The sequence below is a fragment of the Marmota monax genome, unplaced genomic scaffold (assembly GCF_021218885.2).
Source record: "Marmota monax isolate L192 unplaced genomic scaffold, Marmota_monax_Labrador192_F-V1.1 WCK01_AAM20220418_F8-fsc00068, whole genome shotgun sequence".
Taxonomy (NCBI): Eukaryota; Metazoa; Chordata; class Mammalia; order Rodentia; family Sciuridae; genus Marmota; species Marmota monax.
Window position 1 is genome coordinate 2,536,525 of NW_026692352.1, and position 21,089 is coordinate 2,557,613.

Consider the following 21,089-nt stretch of genomic DNA (forward strand, 5'->3'; position numbering starts at 1 on the left):
ATGACATTTATACAGCATAGCAAAGAAAATGATTTCAAGACTAAAAAGTTAAATGTCTTAAGCCATTTTTAAATTTCTGGCAGTTAACAATAAAAATCATGAGGCCATCTCCAAAATCTTGATTTTCTATTGTGCGATACTGGGGATTGAGCCCAGCCTTTCGTGCATGCTTGGCAAGTACTCTATAGACCTATATCCACAGCCCTTTTTAAGTTTTATTTTGAAATCTTGTTAGGTTGCCCAGGCTGGCCTCAAACTTGGAATCCCTCCCTGGTCTCCCAGGTAGCTGGGATTACAGATGTGCACACTACTGCACCTGGACATAGTGATTTTTTTTTTTAATGAGTTTTATTTTGGCTCAGGCATTATTAACGAAATTAGGCATAGCAATGCATTGTTTCTTTTTTTTTTTTAACATCTTTATTTATTTTTATGTGGTGCTGAGAATTGAACCCAGTACTTTACACATTCGAGGCAAGCGCTCTACCACTGATCTACAACTTCATTTCCCATAGTGATGATTTTTTTAAAAAATATTTTTTTAGTTGTCAATGGACCTTTATTTATATGCGGTGCTGAGAATTGAACCCAGTGCCTCACACATGCTAGGCAAGCGCTCTACCACTGAGTCACAACCCCAGCCCCTATAGTGATGATTTTTTTTTTTTTAATTTTTAATATTTTTTTTTTTTTTTTTAGTTTTTTAGTTTTTTTTTAGTTCTCGGACACAACATCTTTGTTTGTTGTGGTGCTGAGAATCGAACCCGGGCCGCCCGCATGCTTGAGCCACATCCTCAGCCCCCATAGTGATGATTTTTAAGAAAATATTTTTGGAGCCAGGTGTGGTGGCGCATACCTGTAATCCATCAACTCAGGAGGCTTAGGAGGGTCACAAGTTCAAGGCCAGCCTCAGCAATTTAGGGATACCTTGTTTCCAAAAAAAAAAAAAAAGGACTGGGCATGTAGCCGAGTGGGTGGTTAAGACTGGAGGACTGGGCATGTAGCTGAGTGGGTTGTTAAGATAGTAAAAGCACCCCTGGATTCAACGCCTTTCTTTTCCCAGTATGACAAATGATACTCAGCCATATTCATTGTTGCCAAAACTAAGAAGGCAGTCTTAGTTTAAGAATCTTTTTCTTTTTTTATTGCAGAAATGAATATTAATTTTTAATCTTTAGTTTGATTTAAACATTGCTTTTAGTATTATGCCAACAGTAGCTATGAAGAAAGGATTCTGGAGAGATGTTCGTAGCGGCACACACCTGTACCTCTTCTTTGGTTCTGGAGGCTTGGGGCAGCAAGTATTGCTTCATCAAACACATTCTTTAGGCCTTTCTGTGTGAGTGCAGAACACTCCACATACTTGACAGTCTTCATGTCATGGGCCAGCTTTTCAGCAGTCTCTGGAGTGATAGGCTTCTTTTTGTTCTTGGCAAACTTCTCAATAGTAGATGGGTCATCTCTGAGATCAATTTGGATCCCAACAATCAAGAATGAACTCTTTGTGGACAGTGGGGAGTTATCTGAGGCACCCACTTTTCTTTCACATTTTCAAATGAAGATGGAGAGACCACTGAAAAACAGACTAGAAATACATCTGTGGATAATTCAGTGGTCATAATCTGTCATCCTCTTGCCCTGCAGTATCAAAAAGTCCAAGGGCTTGGGTTGTGGCTCAGCGGTAGAGCACTCGCCTAGCACATGCGAGGCCCTGGGTTTGATCCTCAGCACCACATAAAAATAAATAAACAAAATAAAGGTATTGTGTCCAACTACAATAATAAAAAAAAAAAGTCCAAGAATATATGATTGCCCTCCAATCATAATGGTGACTGCATAGTTGCAAAACCAGTTGGTGCATATTCGGAAAGAAATTTGTTTGTCCTGTATGATATCAGGAGGCATATTTTACCAAAAGCACGATTGCCCACAACACACTTAATTGTCTGCATTGCAGAAATAGTTTTGTATCCCCTTTAAATAATTCAAATTTGATGTTGATCGCCAGGGCATTGGCAGCACTCAAGAATCTTTTTCCATAAATATAAATTGGATTTTCTCCCTTCGTTGTCTCTTGTTTTTCTTTTTATATTTATTTTTTAGTTATAGGTGGATACAGTATTTTTATTTTTATTTATTTTTTTAAAATATTTTTTTTAGTTATATATGGACAAAATATCTTTTTTGTTTGTTTATTTTTATGTGGTGCTGAGGATCGAACCCAGGGTCTCTCTCTTTTTTTTTTTTTAGAATTTTTTTAATATTCATTTTTTAGTTTTTGGCGGACACAACATCTTTGTTTGTATGTGATGCTGAGGATTGAACCCAGGCTGCACGCATGCCAGGCGAGCGCACTACCACTTGAGCCACATTGCCAGCCCCCCAGGGTCTCTCACATGTGAGGCGAGCGCTCTACCATTGAGCCACAACCCCAGCCCCAGTATTTTTATTTTATTTATTTAAAAAAATTTTTTGGTTGTTGATGGACTTTATTGTCTTTATTTTTATGTGGTGCTGAGGATCAAATCCAGTGCCTCATGCATGCTAGGCGAGCACTTTACCTCTGAGCCACAACCGCAGCCCTGTCTCTTGTTTTTCTGATTGGATGAACTTCCTTAGTATACTTCACTTGTTGTGTATATAATCTTTCAAGGATCTAGTGTTTGTTGGAAGTTAGAAGGTAGGTTAAACTGGGATTCCACCACTTACCACTTCTTCCACCTGTGGGAAATTTGCTAAATACATGATCCTGTTTGCTTCTTTGTAAAACACTGGTGGTACTAGTGGTGATGTATAACAACCTTTCAGGATTGTTGAGATTATATATAAATGAGCTTGTAAATGGTGAGTTGTTTCCCAGGACATTTTATTATTACTTAAAATCTTTGTGAAGTATATGTGTGATGGTAGGTTACTGTGTTAGGATAAGATTATTGAAAATCAAAAGTTCACCTAGCCACAGTGGCTTATATCTGTAATCTCAGCTACTCAGAGGCTGAGGTAGGAGGATCACAGGTCTCAGCGAGTTAGTGAGACCCTGTCTCAAAATAAAAAGGCCTGGGTGTGTGGCATATGGTGAAGCATCTCTGGATTCAATCTCCTCCAGTACCCCACCCCACCCCCCAAAAAAACCCAGCTTCATTGTTTGGAGCTGGAACCTAGTGTCTGTAGAACTTAGTGTAGGCAAAATCCAGATGAACACTAAATTTCTGTAAGGGTGATTTTCACAGAAAAACTGTATTACTCAGCTTCTGAATTTTGTCATGTCTGCTATGTATAGATGATGTCCGATTTACATGAACAGATTCCTGTTCATGGGTGCTAATAGTAAATTTAACATAACTGGATTGCAACTAAAAAATTTTGTCTTACTGATGATGATTCCAAATCTTAGTCAACAGTTACAGGAAAGTAGATCTAGTAGGGACTATGACCTAAGAGCATAGCATGAGAGAGATTGCATCAAAATAAGTTTATTGTGCATTCCTGTAATCCTAGCAGTTTGGGAGGCTAAGGTAGTAGGATTGCCAGTGCAAGGCTCTAAGCAACTTAGTGAGACCTTTATCTGAAAATAAAAAATTGGAAGAGCTGGGAATGTAGTTCAGTGGAAAAACCCATCAGGGTTCAGTCCCAGTACCAACTGTTAAATGCAATATATACAGATCCCAGATCCCATAGAGGTCTAGAGTTCTGCTAAGCACTTCCAAGATGTTTCCCCTGAAATGAGTCATGGTTTAGTAAAAGCTCAATTTGTCATTTTGTGACAACTGATAATTGGGAAGGCATGAAACTTAATAATGTAGATTTCATTACATGATAAATGATGGGCATGAAACATAACCTCTAGCTTTAAGAACATAATGTCAATTTCTGTAAAGCATCACATATTTAAGCGACAACCTCATATTTTTCAGTGTTGCACAAAATGGGACACAAGAACATTGTGGGAAGCACCTCAGAATCACAAAATATAATTATTATGAATGAGGCATGATTTAAAAAAATTCTTATATTCATTGTGTCTTTGTATATAATAGAATAAAAGCTTAATACCTGTTGCAAAATCCAAATAGTATGATTGGCTACTTTTAAAAGTGTGTGTATGGCTGGGTGTGGTGGCGCATGCCTGTGATCCCAACAGCTCAGGAGGCTGAGGAAGGAGGATCGTGAGTTCAGAGCCAGCCTCTGCAACAGTGAGGTGCTAAGCAAGTCAGTGAGATCCTGTCTCTAAATAAAATACAAAATAGGGGAGATGTGGCTCAGTTGTTGAGTGTCCCTGGGTTCAGTCCCTGATACTCAAAAAAAAAAAAAAAAAAAGGGTGTGTGTGTGTTTGTTTTGCAGTGCCGAATATCAAACCTAGGGCCTCACACATGCTAGGCAAGTGTTGTACCACTGAGCCGTATTCCCATCCCTTTTTATTATTTACTTTTTTAAAGTTTTGAAACATAGTCTCACTAAGTTGCCCAAGCTTTCCTTGAACTTTTGTGATCCTCAAAATTATAGGAGCATACGTACCATCACACTCTTCAGGCTCTTGCTTTTGAATAAACTATTCTATTAATCCTCTTTTTCCCCCAAAATCAGAGGGGTGGGGGTGGACACTTCTTTGTAGTTATTGGAACATTTTGGTTCAGTTCAATAAGTGAACAGTGCATAGCTTGGATATTGGAAGGAAATCATTTATATTAAGTGAAGGGTGGTTTTCTTTTTCTTTCTTTTTTTAAAATTTATCTTTATTTTTTATTTGCTTGTTGTGTGGTTGCCAAACCAGTGCCTCACGTGTATTTAGGCAAATGAGGGATTTTCATCAAGGAATTTTTTGTAATGTTTTCATAAGTAAAATAAAAAACTATACAGAGTAATCTTAAATAGTAATCTCACAGAAAATGTTGGGGCACCAGAATTTCTGGGATTTGGAGGCAGAAGGAGGAACATTCATACTTTGACAGACATTTTTTTAAAATATTTTTTTAGTTATAGATGGACATAATACCTTTATTTTATTTATGTGATGCTGAGGATTGAACCCAGGCCCTCACACCTGTGAGGTGAGCGCTTTACCACTGAGCCACAGCCACAGAACCTTGGAGACATTTACTATTATAATATTTGACATCCCCCAAAAATAGAAAGAAAAAATAGTTTTAATAATGCAAACTGGAAAATAAAGCTTGACAAAAATTTGGTTTTTGAGATGGTTGGGATAGCAGAATATGATTGTGATTTTTAAAAAATTTTTTTTTAGTTGTTGATGGACCTTTTTATTTATTTATTTTTTTACTTATTTGTATGCTGTGCTGAGAATCAAACCCAGTGCCTCACACATGCTAGGCAAGCCCTCTGCCACTGAGACACAACCCCAGCCCATGATTGTGATTTTTTTTTAATAACCTCCTAGGTGGATCTTATCAAAATCTGACCTAGTAGACTTCAAATTGTTATTAAAAGGAAGGTTAAAAAAAAATTGGGGTCTAGGGGTGTAGCTCAATGATAGAGCCCCTGCCTAGCATGTGGGATTCAATCCCCAGCACCAAAGAGGAAAAGAAGTTGAAAAACATTGTTTTAAAGGAATGACCATTCATGACTTCTGAAGTTTATTTAGCTCAGAAATAGTGTGGTTTAAGGATAATTTCATAATGTTTATTTTATTTCTGATAAAATTAGGATTTATTCAAGAAGAGAAACAGAACTCTCATCCTGAGAGAGGATACCTGATTGCACGTTACCATAAGGTTTATTTTATCATGCAGTTTTAGGATATTGAATGAGTATACACTATAATTTGAATGGATCCAGCTAAATAGGTAGAATGATAGATTTTTTTAAACAGTTACATTGCTTTGTATGGTTTTTAAAAGAGTGCTTCTTTTTTTCTTTTCAGCTTTCTGAAGCAAAGACTCATTTTGGAGATGTTTAATAAGTCATTTGGAACCCCCTTTGGGGGTAGCACAGGTGGCTTTGGCACAACTTCAACATTTGGGCAGAGTAAGTTTAAAAAACAAAATGAAAAAAGGCAAATCATCTTAATTAGACTGGTTTAAGTTTAGAGCGAATTCACTCTAATAGCTTAAGATAGGATTTTTAAAATTTGTATCTTGGTCTTTTTTCAAAGTGTCTTTGAAAAATAATCAGGATAAGATCTTGTTAAAGTTTTCTAACAAACTAGAAATCACTTCTGAGTTTTCATGATTTTTTCTGATCATCAATACAAAACACTTGAAATGTTTGAAAGGTTGTTTAAGCAGAAAGTTAGGATTTATTACTAATTTTCAGGCTAGAAAAATATCTTTATTAAAAGTATAAAAAATAATTACACAGTGCCTTGAAATTTGGTCTATAAATAAGATGTCACACTCAGAAATGTTAAAATGGTGAAGTTCCTAGATGCCACCAAGTCTCTGGAGGTTCACTACCTTTCCTACCCAGTACTTTATGTGACAGGTTGCATATATGAACACTTACTCACTTAAATTTTTTGTTTAAAATTATAATTTGCACACAGGCAGTTAGAATGGTATCATGAATTCATGTGTACTTATCTCTGAGGTTTATTAATCAGCATTTAACCTATCAGCATCTACACATTTTATTGAAAAGTCACAATTTGTTTGAGAAGGGGCTTCTATGTGTTGTTGTCTAGGCTGGCCTCAAACTTCTAGATGGAAGAAGTTCTCTTTCTCAGTCTTCTGAGTAGCTGGGACTATAGGCAAGTGCCACCATGTCCAGTGTAAAAGTCATACTTTTTTTTTTTTTTTTTTTTTTTTTGCTATACTGGCGATTGAAATCTCCAGGGTGCTCTACCACTGAACCACATCTTCAACATCCCAGTCCATTTTATTTAATTAATTTATTTATTTTTGACAGACATTATGTTTTATTTTTTATTGATTTGTGCATTTACATATGATTTCTCCAAAGGGTCTGAGGCAGCTGTCATTGAGGTGTCAGGCCTTGTATTTGCTTTTGTCTCCTTCTCTTCTGCTTGGAGGGAGACCAAATGGTCTGCCCATCACTGCTAAGGCAGAACTGAGTCAAGCTGAATCTCAAGGCCAAACCTGAGAGATGCTGAGGGCCAAACCAGGTCAATCACATTATCCAGCAGGCCAGGTATCATCTCACCAACACAGACAGGTGTGAGCCACAGGCTGAAAGACATGCCAGGAGGGCTTGACCAGTGTACATTCACCCAGAAGTCTGGCCCTTCCTATCACTTCATACCTGTCCTGCCAGCCCATTTTATTTTGAGACCAGTCTTGCTAAATTGCTGAGACTGACCTTGAATTTGAGATTCTTTAGCCTCAGCCTCCCACATGCTTGGGCCACCAAACTGGGCCAACCTTTATGACTTAAGTGAATAAAATTCTTGTGTCTTAATTTTTCCTCTCTAGTTCTGATGAAATTAAAAAAAAAAAGTTTCTAAATTAGACTAGTTTCATTCAAATGTAGAACATTAAATATTCTTTTTTTTTTAAAGAGAGAGAGAGGGAATTTTTTTAATACTTATTTTTTAGTTTTTGGTGGACACAACATCTTTATTTTATTTTTATGTGGTGCTGAGGATCGAACTGAGTGCCCTGCACATGCCAGGCGAGCGCGCTACCGCTTGAGCCACATCCCCAGCCCCAAATATTCTTTTTTTAATATTTTAATTTTTTTTTGTAGTTGTAGATGGGCAGAATGCCTTTATTTTATTTGTTTATTTTTATGTGGTGCTGAGGATCAAACTCAGTGCCTCATTCATGTTAGGCAAGTGCCCTGCCATTGAGCTACAGCCCCAGCCCATAGAATATTGAATATTAAAACCCTTTTTTATTCATCTACTGATTTAGGTTTTATTATAAATTCTATTTTTCCCTGCATATTGATTTTTCAGATACTGGGTTTGGCACTACTAGTGGAGGGGCATTTGGAACATCTGCATTTGGTTCTAGCAGCAATACTGGAGGCCTATTTGGAAATTCACAGACCAAACCAGGTACAGACTTTATATGAAATACCACTGGTTTATTTGTATCAAGTATAGGACTTCACTTAGTGACTCTGATCTATTTAACAGTTTTTCTCTGTCTATGTCTCCACAGGAGGATTATTTGGTACAAATTCATTCAGTCAACCAGCTACCTCCACAAGCACTGGCTTTGGGTTTGGTACATCAACAGGAACATCAAATAGCTTGTTTGGAACTGCAAGTACAGGAACCAGTCTTTTCTCATCTCAAAACAATGCCTTTGCACAAAATAAACCAACTGGCTTTGGGAGTAAGTTGGATATCATTGAACTTGCGCATTCAATAATTGAATTGCTTATCAAATGTGTTCTCTCTTCTCCCTTTACCTGTGTTCACCCACCTTTTTTCCCTACCAAATGGCAAAAAGTATGGGAAGATAAAAACTTCAAAGTGTATGGAAAAATTTGCTAGACTGGAAATGAAGGCGTTATATATGTCACTCTAAGGATGGATTATAGAAGCTCTAGTATTAAAGGGCTGTACAAAGGAAGAGGAACCTGATATGGAATGCCAGAGATAAGATGAAAAGTTAGGCAGAGTGGTGTCATTGGAGTTAAGATAGGAAAGTGTCAAAGAGGAAGGTTTTGAAGTCAGTAATATGCTATTAAGAGACATCTTCTCACCTCTGTCTCATAGTTAATATGAAGGCATTACAGCAGAAATAACACATACTGGACATGACATGGTTATTCTGCTATTCCTTGTCTATGGCAGATGTTTGTAATTAATGGCTTCTTTTTTCTTTATGTCCAAATATGGCCTGGGGCTATTTTTCCACAGTTCTTTAGGGCAATCACTACTAGTTGTTCAAGTATGCCCTATTAGGTGGTACCGTTTCTGGCACAAGAGGATGATAGCATAAGTAGTCAGTCAGCTATTCATATTTTTCCAAAGGAAAAGTTATTTGTGGGGAAGTTGAAATATCTAACCAAGACAATATTAAATGCAATCTGAAGTGCTAATTAAAAAGAGATGTGCCTGTTTACATTACATTGTATATTATTATTTTTTTAGAGAGAGAGAGAGAGAATGAGAATTATAATATTTATTTTTTAGTTTTCGGCAGACACAACATCTTTGTTTGTATGTGTGCTGAGGATCGAACCCGGGCCGCATGCATGCCAGGCAAGCGGGCTACCGCTTGAGCCACATCCCCAGCCCTACATTGTATATTAGGACATGGTTTTTGAAAGAAATAACAGTTTGCCAGTGAGAAATCACAATCTTTTTAACTTGGTAATTAGGGGGTCTTTTGATGTTAAATATTGGCTGACAAAATTTTGTTGCTTACCGATATTTCTGGCACTGTATGTAGAACTTCTTTTTAGGATTAGCATCTCTTATATTTTGAGAAATATATTATTCAGATGATAGTTGAATTCACTTATATGTAATGGTTTTTTAAAACTCAGCTTTTTGGAACAATATGACATTCTAAGGATCTGCTGTTTTTGTATTAGTTTCCGTAAAACTGATCAATAATATCTACTGATTTTTCTAAATTTTTTGGAGGGGGTCAAATTTTACATTAACCTATGTTTGATTACCCCAATAGGACCACATAGATTTTCTCAATTTTTAAATTTTGTGTGGGCATATGTAATATGTATAAATAAAGTAATATCACTCCTGTAAAGTCTGTTGTGACAAGATTTTTTCAGAAGGTTTCATTTAGTGTCTAGTTTTAGAAAAGGAAAAATGAGATAAAATTTATGATGAAACAAAAGTAGTGTTTATTTTAATTTGTCTTAGAATGCCCTAAAAGGGCTTCATGGAACACTTAGTTAAATAAAGGCTCCAGACTTTATTTTACTTTAAAGTTGTGAGCCTGGGCCTATGCATGCGTCTGTATGAAATATCTGCTTGGATGTATTTATTTGCTTGGCAGAATTGAAAGATTATTTGAGGATGTGAAAGTTTTGCTACTCTAATGCCATAGTCCACTTCCAAGGTGTTTTATAGATCATAAGTTCTCTAGTATTTAATTTTCATTATTCTTTCTAACCTTAACAGATTTTGGAACAAGTACTAACAGTGGGGGACTCTTCGGAACTACAAATACCACCTCTAATCCTTTTGGTAGCACGTCTGGCTCTCTCTTTGGGCCAAGTAGTTTTACAGCGGCACCTACTGGGACTACTATTAAATTTAATGTATGTATTTTATTCCAGTTTTTGTGGAGTATGTTTCTTTCCCACTTGTATATTTGTAGGATGAATTGTAATAATAATAATTTTTCTAATTATGCACAGCATGGTACAACTCTTCCTGAAAGATGTACTAAAAATGAAAACTGAGAGGTTGGATATATAACTCAGTGGTAGAGCACTTGCCTAGCATTCATGAGGCCTTGATTCCCAGCACCCAATAAAATCAAACCAAAACAAAAATCTGTAAATAGTTGTGTAGTAAGCAGGAGAAATTGTGAAACATAAACTTAGATTATAATGTGCAGCCAAGTGTGTAGCCCACATATATAATCCCAGCAGTTTAGGAGGGTGAGGCAGAAGGATCACAAGTTCAAAGCCAGCCTCGGCAAATTATCGAAGCCCTAAGCAACTTTTGCAAGTCACTGTCTCAAAATAAAAAAGGACTGGGGATGTGGCTCAGTGGCAAAGCATCCTTGGGTTCGATCCCCTTTACCAAAAATATATGCTTATCCCAATCAAATTTGTATCCACAAATTTGTAATAACTTGTATAAGGTAGAGTTTTTTTATTTTTTTAGTTGTCAGTGGCCCTTTTTATTGTATTTATTTATATGCGGTGCTGAGAATTGAACTCATTGCCTCACACAAGCTAGGCAAGTGCTCTACCACTGAGCCATAACCTCAGCCCTAGAGTTTTAATTTACTATGCTTATAACTCAGCCTCTGAATACTCATTTTTTTTTTTTTTTTTTTTTTTTGAGATAGGGCCTCATTAAGTTGCTGACGCTGGCTTTGAACTTGTGATGTTCCTATCTCAGCCTCCCAAGTTGCAGGATCAACCATTATTTATAAAGAATAAGGGGCAAACCATAAAAACATCATTGAAAATAAAACCTCCTTAAGGAAATATGGAATAATCCATTAGTATTCTGTATCTGTAGAAAAATAAATTTTTTGTGATGAAATGGCAAATTTGGGACAATAATTTTTTTTTTCTTTTTTCCTTTTTTTAACGGTACTGGGGATTGAATCCAGAGCTACCACTTAGCTACATGCCTGTTCATTTTATTATTTAGTTTGAAACAGGGTGTTGCTAAGTTCTGAGCCTGGCCTCAGTCTTGGAATCTTCTTGCCTCAGCCTCCTGAGTAGCTGGGATTCCAGGCCTGTGCCATTTGCCCTGCTTTCCTTCTTTTTTCTTTTAGAGGGGTTGGGTGAAGGATTTATATATAAAAATATATGGAATATCTTTTTAGGTAAATGGCTTAGGCTGGAGGTGCAATAAGCCTAATGAAAATCTCTGGCACAAATAGGTGTTGGCGAAACTGTTTGTTAAAATTTACTCCGGAAAGATTTGGAAAGCTGAGGCACGAAGATCACAAGTGCAATGCCAGACTTCACAACTTAGATTCTTTCTCAAAAAAACAAAACCGTTGGGGATGTAGTTTAGTGGTAGAGTGCCCCTGGGTTCAATCCCCAATACTTTGCACCCCCCCCCCAAAAAAAAAAAACTGCCAAAAAAGAATTTCTCAGGTAAGATTTTTAATTCATAAAGAAATTTATAATCCTGAATTTAAAGTTAAATCTAAATGACAGTGAATTTAAAATAAAAAATAAATGACACATTTATCTTCCTTTGCAGCCTCCAACTGGTACAGATACTATGGTCAAAGCTGGAGTTAGCACTAACATCAGTACCAAACATCAGTGTATTACTGCTATGAAAGAATATGAAAGCAAGTCATTAGAGGTGAGTAAAACGAAATACAAAATAGCAGTGTAACCTTTTGAATTTATTGGAAAGCAGCTTTTTAAAATGTGGGTGTTTTTTTTGGTAGATTCTGTGGTTCAGTGGTAGCATGCTTTTCTAGCATGCTTGAGATCCCAGGGTTTGGATGCTAGCATGGAAAAAAGAAGTTTAAAAGTTTTTTGTGTTTTGTGGTACTGGGGATTATGCCCCGTGCCTTAACACATTCTACGCAAGCACTCCGCTGAACTACGCTGCGCAAACTTAACATTGACCAAGTTTGTAAATATTAAGTCGTATTTACAGATTTTTTTTTTTTAACGGTTGGGATAATATTCAGGTTATATGAACAGGTGCAAAGTCATAACCATACAACTTTATAAGTTTTCATTATATGAAAGGATCCAAATCAAGAAACAGTATTATCAGCATCCCTTTTGCCTTGCCCTTCATTACAGTTCTCCCCTTTCTAAAGTAACCACTATCTTGACTGCCCAATTTTTGCCTATTTATGAACTTAATGTGGTTGAAATTTTACATTATGTACTATTGTTCAGTATTGTGATATTCCTCTATGGCGTTGCATAGTTTGTGCATTCTGATTGCTTTGTAATGGATTGTTGTTCATTTCCTGATTATTGTTTCTCATTACTGATTATAATGTTTGCTTCTTCCTATATCCCAGACTGTGCTTGCTATATTGCAGCGTGCAGCAACTCCTGACTTAGAGATAAAATTGCTATATTTTATTCCTCCATTTTTCAGAATTTCTGAACACCCCCTTAACATAGAATCCTTCATCTTTTATCAACTAAATTGTATATTTTAGGGTAGCAGTAGCATTCTATTAAAAGACACTATTTATAAAATAATACTAAGAATGATTGGCTGTCCAGCATTTTTTTTTTTATAGTGTGGATTTTGGTGTCTATTGGAAATGTTTTTTTAAATGGTATTGTTAATGTCATTCTGTAGTTTTGTGATTTTTATGGTCAAGATTCCTGTATGAAGATCAAAGTTAAATGCTAATTTCAAGTATTTAGGCTTATAACTAAATTTTTTTACTACATATTAAGATTGTAAATATGTTTTCTCTTTAGGAACTTCGTTTAGAGGATTATCAGGCTAACCGTAAAGGCCCACAGAACCAGGTGGGAGCAGGTACCACAACTGGCTTGTTTGGGTCTTCTCCGGCCACCTCCAGTGCAACAGGACTCTTCAGCTCTTCCACTACTAATTCAGGATTTGCATATGGTCAGAACAAAACTGCCTTTGGAACGAGTAAGCACTTGACATCATATTGAAATATATTAAGAAAAAACAGGCAGCTAAAAGTAAAACATAGTGGTCACTTTATGATAAGTGCAATGGAGAAAAATAATTCAGGGATATTGGAGAAATAGGGAGTGTCTGGTTGTAAGTGTGGGAGAAGTACAATTTTAAATGAACATAATTAAGTGGGCTTCACTTGATAAGGTTGTTGTTTGAGAAGTGACTGGTCTGAAGAAGGTGAAATAAAAAATTGTATACATTTCTGGAGGAGAAACATTTCAAATACTTGGAACCATGAGTCTCAGCCAAATGCAATGGTGCACACCTTTAATCCCAGTGATTCAGGAAACTGAGATAGGAGGATCACAAATTTTAGGTCAGCCTCACACATTTAGCAGAACTCCAAGCATCATAGTGGGGCGCTATCTTAAAAAAAAATGATAAAGGGGGGACTGAGGACATAGCTCAGTTTTAAAGCACCCCTGTGTTAAATGTCCAGAACCAAATAAATAACCTAAGTTAACACAATACATTTATTTTTATGTGGTGCTGAGGATCGAACCCAGGGCCTCGCACGTGCTAGGCGAGTACTCTACTGCTGAGCCACCACTCTAGCCCCAGTTTTTTAAATTTAAATTTTGAGACGGGGGTTCACTGAATTGCTTAGGGTGTTGCTAAGTTGCTGAGGCTGGCCTTGAACTTGTGATACTTGCATCAGCCTCCCTGGGTCTCTGGGATTACAGGCATGTGCCACTGCACTTGGCTGAAATAGGTTAATTTAGTATGGGATATGAAAGAGGAGTTCATGTTGATAGCTAAATTATTTTTATAAAAATATCACTTTTGCGGCTGGGGATGTGGCTCAAGCAGTAGCGCGCTCGCCTGGCATGCTTGCGGCCTGGGTTCGATCCTCAGCACCACATACAAACAAAGATGTTGTGTCCGCCGAAAACTAAAAAATAAATATTAAAAAAAAAAATGCCTCCAAGTAAAATTAAAAAAAAATAACATCTAATGTTTATTTAAAAAAATATTACTTTTGCTAGTCACAGTAGTGTGCATCTATAATCTCAACAGCTAAAGAGACTAAGACAGGAGGATTGTAAGTTCAAAGCCAACCTCACAACTTAGCGAGGCCCTAAGCAATTTAGTGAGACCCTGTCTCAAAATATAAAAGAGCTAGATATCTGGTTCAGTGCTTAAGCACCCTGAATTCAATCCCTACTACAAAAAAATATATTTTTGTAAAAGTAGTGCATGTTTATGGTGCAGAGTTCACAAAATTAAAAAAACCCATATAACCAAAGATTTTTTCTTTCATTATGCCTCTCCCCTAGCCACCATTTTGTATCTGTAGAAATAAGCAAAAGTTAACTTTTATCATAACCTTGTAGAGAAATATACACATCAGTACATGTTTTTTGGGGTTTTTTTTTTGGTTTGTTACTGGGGATTGAACTCAGGGACACTCAACCACGGAGCCACATCCCCAGCTTTATTTTATTTTATTTTAGTTGTTGATAGACCTTTATATATTTATTTATATGTGGTCCTGAAAATCGAACCCAGTGCCTCACACACGTCAGGCAAGTACACTACTGCTGTGTCACAGTCACAGCCCCCTAGCTCTATTTTGTATTTTATTTAGAGACAGGGTCTTACTGAGTTGCTTAGCACCTCGGTTTTGCTGAGGCTGGCTTTGAACTCATGATCCTCCTGTCTTCACCTTCCAAGCTGCATTGGATTACAGGCATGTGCCACCGTGCCCAGCCACATAACATACATGTTTAAGTGATATCTTATGTTCTTCTCAATCTTACTATTCTGTGATTTAATTTAGCACATATTCATTATTGAATTCTATATACCAGACCAGAGGCTAGATGCTTTGATATGATGAAATAGCCTCTTTTCTCAAGAATAGCTTAGTTGAATAAGATGAAATGACAACGTAGACTTTGATGATGCTCTCTTATATAATAATAAAAAGCTAAGCATTTACAAAGGAAGAGCATTTAGCCCAGCCTGGATATTAAAGTTTTAACTTAATCTAGAGTTCTTAGGATAGAAAATGAAAGGGTTGCCATGTGTGGTGGTTCACACCTGTAATCCCAGCAGTTTGGGAGGACGAGACAGGAAAGTCACAAATTCAAAGCCAACCTCAGCAACAGTGAGGTGCTAAGCGACTTAATGAGACCCTGTCTCTAAATAAAATATAAAATAGGGCTGGGGATGTGGTTCAGTGGTCGAGGTTCCCTGGGTTCAATCCCTGGTACCAAAACAAAACAAAAACATGAAAGGGTTAATGAATAGTGAATACATGCAAGGTAATGTAGATCGTAATGGATAACATAATACTATTGCTGGATTATAGGGTAATGTCAAGTTTCCAGGTTTTGTTTAGTTATTTTTGTTTCTTTTTTCCAATTACTTTATCTTTCCTCTTTTTCCTGAAAGGTACAACTGGATTTGGAACAAATCCGGGTGGTCTCTTTGGCCAGCAGAATCAGCAGACTACTAGCCTCTTCAGCAAACCATTTGGCCAGGCCACAACCACACAGAACACTGGTTTTTCCTTTGGTAATACCAGCACCCTTGGACAACCAAGCACCAACACCATAGTAAGGAAACAGGCCTTTAGTTAATTCCAGGTCTTATAGAGCTTAGTAATTAGGCTTTTAATCATTCCAAACTGGCAATTTCTATCTTTGCTTGAGTTCTTTTAGAGTTGAGAATTTGGTAAAGGGGAGAAAACACAATTTACAAGGAATTAGATTTAGATTTCAGTCCAGTCTCATCTCCTTACTCACTGAGAGTCTGTTGAGCAGTCATCTATTCTTTCCAAACATGTTTTTCTCATCAGTAAGCAAGAGCTTTTATAGTCTGGGCTATAGTTGGCTATTTCTAAACTCCACTTGTGACATTGCCATTCTATAGGGTTAAGGAGAAAATAGTTGTCAATTACTTGTTATATTTCATAATATTCTTCAGCTTATTCTGGTAAGGTAGATTCAGGCAAAGTCTAGTACTTGCAGGATACAGGAGGGGAGTAGACCTAAAACTCAGAGCAGTATTAGATAATTGCTTCTTTGCAGAAAGTAAAAGTTCTCACAGTCATTACTAGTTTATTTCTAGAGACCCTTTTTATGGAAGTGTGAAATTAAAAATTGATTTGAGGTATGTTTAATTGATTAAAATTCTTGGAATTTACCTGGTACTAAAGTTAGAGATGCTTTGCCTTATTAAAGAAAACAAGTACACCTAGATCCCCAGATCTTTAATTCAGTAGACTGAATTAAGCAAAATATAAAAAGAATTATACACATGACCAAGTGGGATTTGTCCCAGATATGTTGGTGTAACCTAGGAAAATTAATTATTAAAAACTTAAAAATTGAATCATAGGGCTGGGGATATAGCACAGTTGGTAGAGTGCTTGCCTTGCATGCATAAGGCCCTGGGTTCAATCCCAGCACCATCAAAAAAAAAATTGAATCATTGCAGTACCCTAAGAACAAAAAACACATGATCACCTCAGTAGATGCTGAAAAAGTGTATGATATACTTTCATGATAAAAACACTCAGCTGGGTGTGGTGGCTCATGCCTGTAATCCCAGCAGCTCAGGAGAAGTTCAAAGCCAGCCATGGCAACAAGGCCCTAAGAAACTCAGACCCTGTCTCTAAATAAAATATACAAAAGGGCTGGGGATGTGGCTCAGTGGTTAAGGAGCCCTGGGTTCAATCCCTGGTACAAACAAACAAAAAAAAAACATACAAACACTCAGGGCTGGAGTTTTGGCTCAGTGGTAGTGCACTTATCTCACATGTGTGAGGTACTGGGTTCAATCCTTAGTACCACATAAAAATATTGTGTCCATATATAACAAAAAAAATAAAAATAAAAAAAAATTAAAAAACCCAAAGAATGAAAGATCAATAAAATAGCCACATCAATTTTAAATAGCAGCTTAATGTAGATATGAATTTATCATCACCATAGCCAGATCAATTTTAAATAGCAGCTTAGGTGGAGATATGAATTTATCATCCAATTTATCATTTGTGAGCTGTGACATTTTAGGAAAGTTGTTAATTGCTCTGGGCTTTATATTCTTTCAAAATGGGGATGCTGTACTCCTTGCTTTTTAGGGTTGTTGTGAAGAGACATAAGCTCCATGTAAAGTGTATCTTTACATAGTACCTGTCACATAAACTTTAAAAATAATAATGATAACTATTTTTATTAATCTAAGATTCTTCAAGAAATTACTGTGGCTATAGGACGGAGTCCTCTTTTTCTTCTTTACTAGCAAAACAGGAAAACTTCTTTTTCCTTTTTCTCAAAGAAAGAAAAAAACTACTGTGGGATAGCTTTTAACATAAATTACCTTTTGCAGGGTTTATTTGGAGTAACGCAAGCCTCTCAGCCAGGAGGTCTTTTTGGGACAGCTACAAACACCAGTACTGGGACTGCATTTGGAACAGGAACAGGTCTCTTTGGGCAGACCAATACTGGGTTTGGTGCAGTTGGTTCGGTAGGTGTTCACAATTGAGTATAATTACATCATATGTATGAGTCTGATAAAGGAATTTATAGAAAGTTGTCATTGTATTCCAAGTTTTTTTTGGGGGGGTATATTGGATGATTTAATACTAAGAGCAAATAAAAGTTTTTCTGACGCAAAATGAAATTACTGATTGAACTCAATAGGTTTATTTTCAGTTAGTGAATCTTTTACTTCAGTGCTTGTGTGCAGTTTGTTTCTAATAGCAAAGTATCATTTCATTTGGCTAGTTTATTTTTAAATTATTTATTTTTAAATTGATAATTAGCATTGTATTTTAAAAACATGAAGTTTTGAAGTGTATTACATTGTGGAATCTGGGTGGTTAGTTTAAATTGTTGAGATCCTTTCATGTGTAAATCAGATAATTTTAAATGACTAGTTTTCCCCTTTGTGTTTTGGTGATAGATTGGATGATTTGGATATTAAACTTTTAAAAAAATATATTAAGTTCTTGAAATTGTTCAGGTTCTCGTGGTTTACATACTGCTTGAGGCTTGACTGAATTAAGTTGTCTACTAAGCCATTTAAGTGAAAAATTACTATTTAGAAATGTAGTTTACATAAAATTAATACTAAATTCTATATGATCATTTAAAAAATAGTTAAATGAGAATCAGTATGAATGTAGTCAGACTGTATTATGTATCCATTATAAGAAGCTTTGTGCTTGGATATAGCTTCTTAGTGGTAAAGCGCTTACCTTACATATGCTAAGTCCTGGGTTCTGTCTCCAATGCCAAAAAAGAAGACAAAGTCAAAGAAGCTTTGAATTTGCTATTGTGATTAGTTAAATATCAGAAAAAAAAATTCCAGAATATATGATCCTATTTTCATGGAGATTGAAATTTTTTTTTATTAATCTCATTTGAGCAGGTAACTGATGTGAAAAATTGAGAAAATCAAATAATGCCACAGAAAATTTATACACCTTTTAATAGTAACTTTCTTGGTGTATTAGCTACATACCATACAATTTGTCTTATTAAAACATATAATTCATTGGTTTTTAGTATTCAGAGTATGCAACCATCATCACACCAATTTTAGAACATATTTATTGCATCAAGAAGCACAATCCTGGGCTGTGGCTGTGGCTCAATGGTAGAGCGCTCGCCTAGCATGTGTGAGGCACTGGGTTCGATCCTCAGCACCACATAAAAATAAAATAATAAAATAAAGATATAAAAAAAAAAAGAGAAGAAGCACAGTCCTATACTCATTAGCAGTTATTTCCCATTGCCCCCCAGTAACCTCATGCCTACTTTCAGTATCTATGGATTTGACTATTCTGGACATTTCACATAAGTGGAATCATCTTTTGTAACTTTTTTTCACTTAGCACCATGTTTTCAAGATTCATCGTATTGTAGGATGTTTAAAATTTTTCTGATAAGTATTTCTTCTGACAAATTACATGTCTGATACATTTCTGTTAACAGGAAAACAATCGATTTCCTTGTTATTTTTTTCTTGCCTCACTGAAATCCTCTGTTTGCTGAGATGTTACCATTAACTTATCAGGCTGCAAATATTAATTTTTTTTTAAATACTTTTAGTTGTAGATGGCACCATCCCTTTATTTTATCTATTTATATTTATGTGGCGCTAAGGATGACATGCTAGGAAAGTGCTCTACCACTGAGCTACGACCCCATCCCCTTTTAAAATTATTTTTATGTATATTTTTTAGTTGTTGATGGAACTTTATTTTATTAATTAAGTAGATGAATTTATTCGCAAAATAAATGAATATGCAGTGCTGAGAATCAAATCCAGTGCCTTATACGTCAGGCAAGTGCTCCACCACTGAGCCACAACCCCTAGCCCTCAGATTATCTTTCTCATGGTCTTCATTCATCTATCTTTTTATAAAAATTATTATATATTTACCCCCATCTCACACCCAGTATATCATAGCTGAAATAGCCTTTATTTATTGTTTGGTAAGTATCTCTATTTTTTAAAACTTTGTCCTCTATTTTGTTCTTTTTAGACCCTGTTTGGCAATAACAAGCTTACTACCTTTGGAACCAGCACAACCAGTGCTTCTTCATTTGGTACAACCAGTGGCGGGCTCTTTGGTAACAAACCAACCCTGACTTTAGGAACCAATACAAACACTTCCAATTTTGGTACATATAAAAAGCAGGTTTGGCTCTCTTAAAGTTATACTGACTATACCACACATCATCCTCCTGATTCATATGATTGGAAATATAAAAAATTCTCAGGTAAGCTGTGGCTTAATGTGAGGTACCAGAAGAAAAGGTTTAAAGTCATGGACTTGGCTTCAGATGTTTAGTAGAGATATAAATTGACTTTCATTTTCTTTGAATTACTTCACCAATCAATAGCCAAGAAACCATAAATGAAACACATAGATTGAAATATCACATTCTTTTAGGCCAAGTTTCAAACATAGAAGTGTAGTGTACTGGAGAGATTTGATGATTCTTTGTGATTTGGGGGATTATTCCATAGTTTTCTGGTAGTTCCTGAAATTTTATTTTATAATTCATGTTCCTTGTAAAAAAATTTTCAGAAAATACAGAGAAGATTGCACAATTAAAAACAGAAAACAATAACAAAAACAAAAGCTCCTAAACTATAGAGATATACTAGAGACCAGTTTAGTAGAAACATTATATTATTTTCAGTATCATAACTACCTCATTAAACTCTCAAACAATTAAACATTATTTGTGTAGGATAGGGAACGTTCATTTTATTGACAAAGGAAATATTTATTTGGTAGAAATATTTGTTGAAGATTTCTTTTATTAGATATATCACTAGGCACTGATTGATAGGGGCACGGGACAAGAAAGCAAAGGTCGGCGTTTATAGTTCTTTAACAAATTGAGTTTTTTTGGGTTTGTTTTTCTCTCTTTTTTTTGGTACAAGGGATTGAACTGAGGGGCACTCTACCATTGAACTATATCCCCTCCTCAGCCCTATTTATTTATTTCATAAGTACATACATGGGATTGAACCCAGAGGTGCTTTATCACTGAGCTATATTTCTTGTCTTTTTATTTTTTATTCTGAAACAAGGTGTAAAAGTTGCTGCAGGCCTCACCAAGTTGCTGCAGCTGGTCTTGTATTTATGATCATGCTGCCTCAGCCTCCTAAGTAGCTGGGATTACAAGACTGTGCCATAGCATCCAGCTGTTTTTGTGTGTGTGTGTGTGGTGCTAGGGGTCAAACTCGAAGCATGCTAGGCAAGCATGCTATCATTGAGCTATCTGTAGGCCATTTTGTGAGTTTTTAATGATCTTAAAATATACTAGAGAAACAATCATCCATTGGAAGGTTAATATGTTTTCACAGAAATTAGAACTGTAT

General features: G+C 36.1%; 1 protein-coding gene and 1 pseudogene across 6 annotated transcripts in view; one reads left to right on the forward strand and one right to left on the reverse strand.

Moving 5' to 3' along the window:
* The window catches only part of Nup98 (nucleoporin 98 and 96 precursor), a 114,029-nt gene that overhangs the window by 9,928 nt on the left and 83,012 nt on the right, over window positions 1–21,089 (forward strand). For 2 of the 6 annotated variants that reach the window (XM_046441819.2, XM_046441822.2), the window contains exons 2-10: window positions 5,883–5,986; window positions 7,875–7,976; window positions 8,083–8,259; window positions 10,023–10,162; window positions 11,799–11,906; window positions 13,004–13,184; window positions 15,633–15,796; window positions 17,574–17,711; window positions 19,738–19,876. In XM_046441819.2, the coding sequence (XP_046297775.1) occupies window positions 5,911–5,986; window positions 7,875–7,976; window positions 8,083–8,259; window positions 10,023–10,162; window positions 11,799–11,906; window positions 13,004–13,184; window positions 15,633–15,796; window positions 17,574–17,711; window positions 19,738–19,876 (1,225 nt within the window). In that variant the 5' untranslated portion in view covers window positions 5,883–5,910. The remainder of the gene's footprint in view (window positions 1–5,882; window positions 5,987–7,874; window positions 7,977–8,082; window positions 8,260–10,022; window positions 10,163–11,798; window positions 11,907–13,003; window positions 13,185–15,632; window positions 15,797–17,573; window positions 17,712–19,737; window positions 19,877–21,089) is intronic. The other 4 variants (XM_046441820.2, XM_046441824.2, XM_046441821.2 and 1 more) reach the window with 2 other exon arrangements.
* LOC124091169 (cell division control protein 42 homolog) lies at window positions 1,175–1,952 on the reverse strand (annotated as a pseudogene).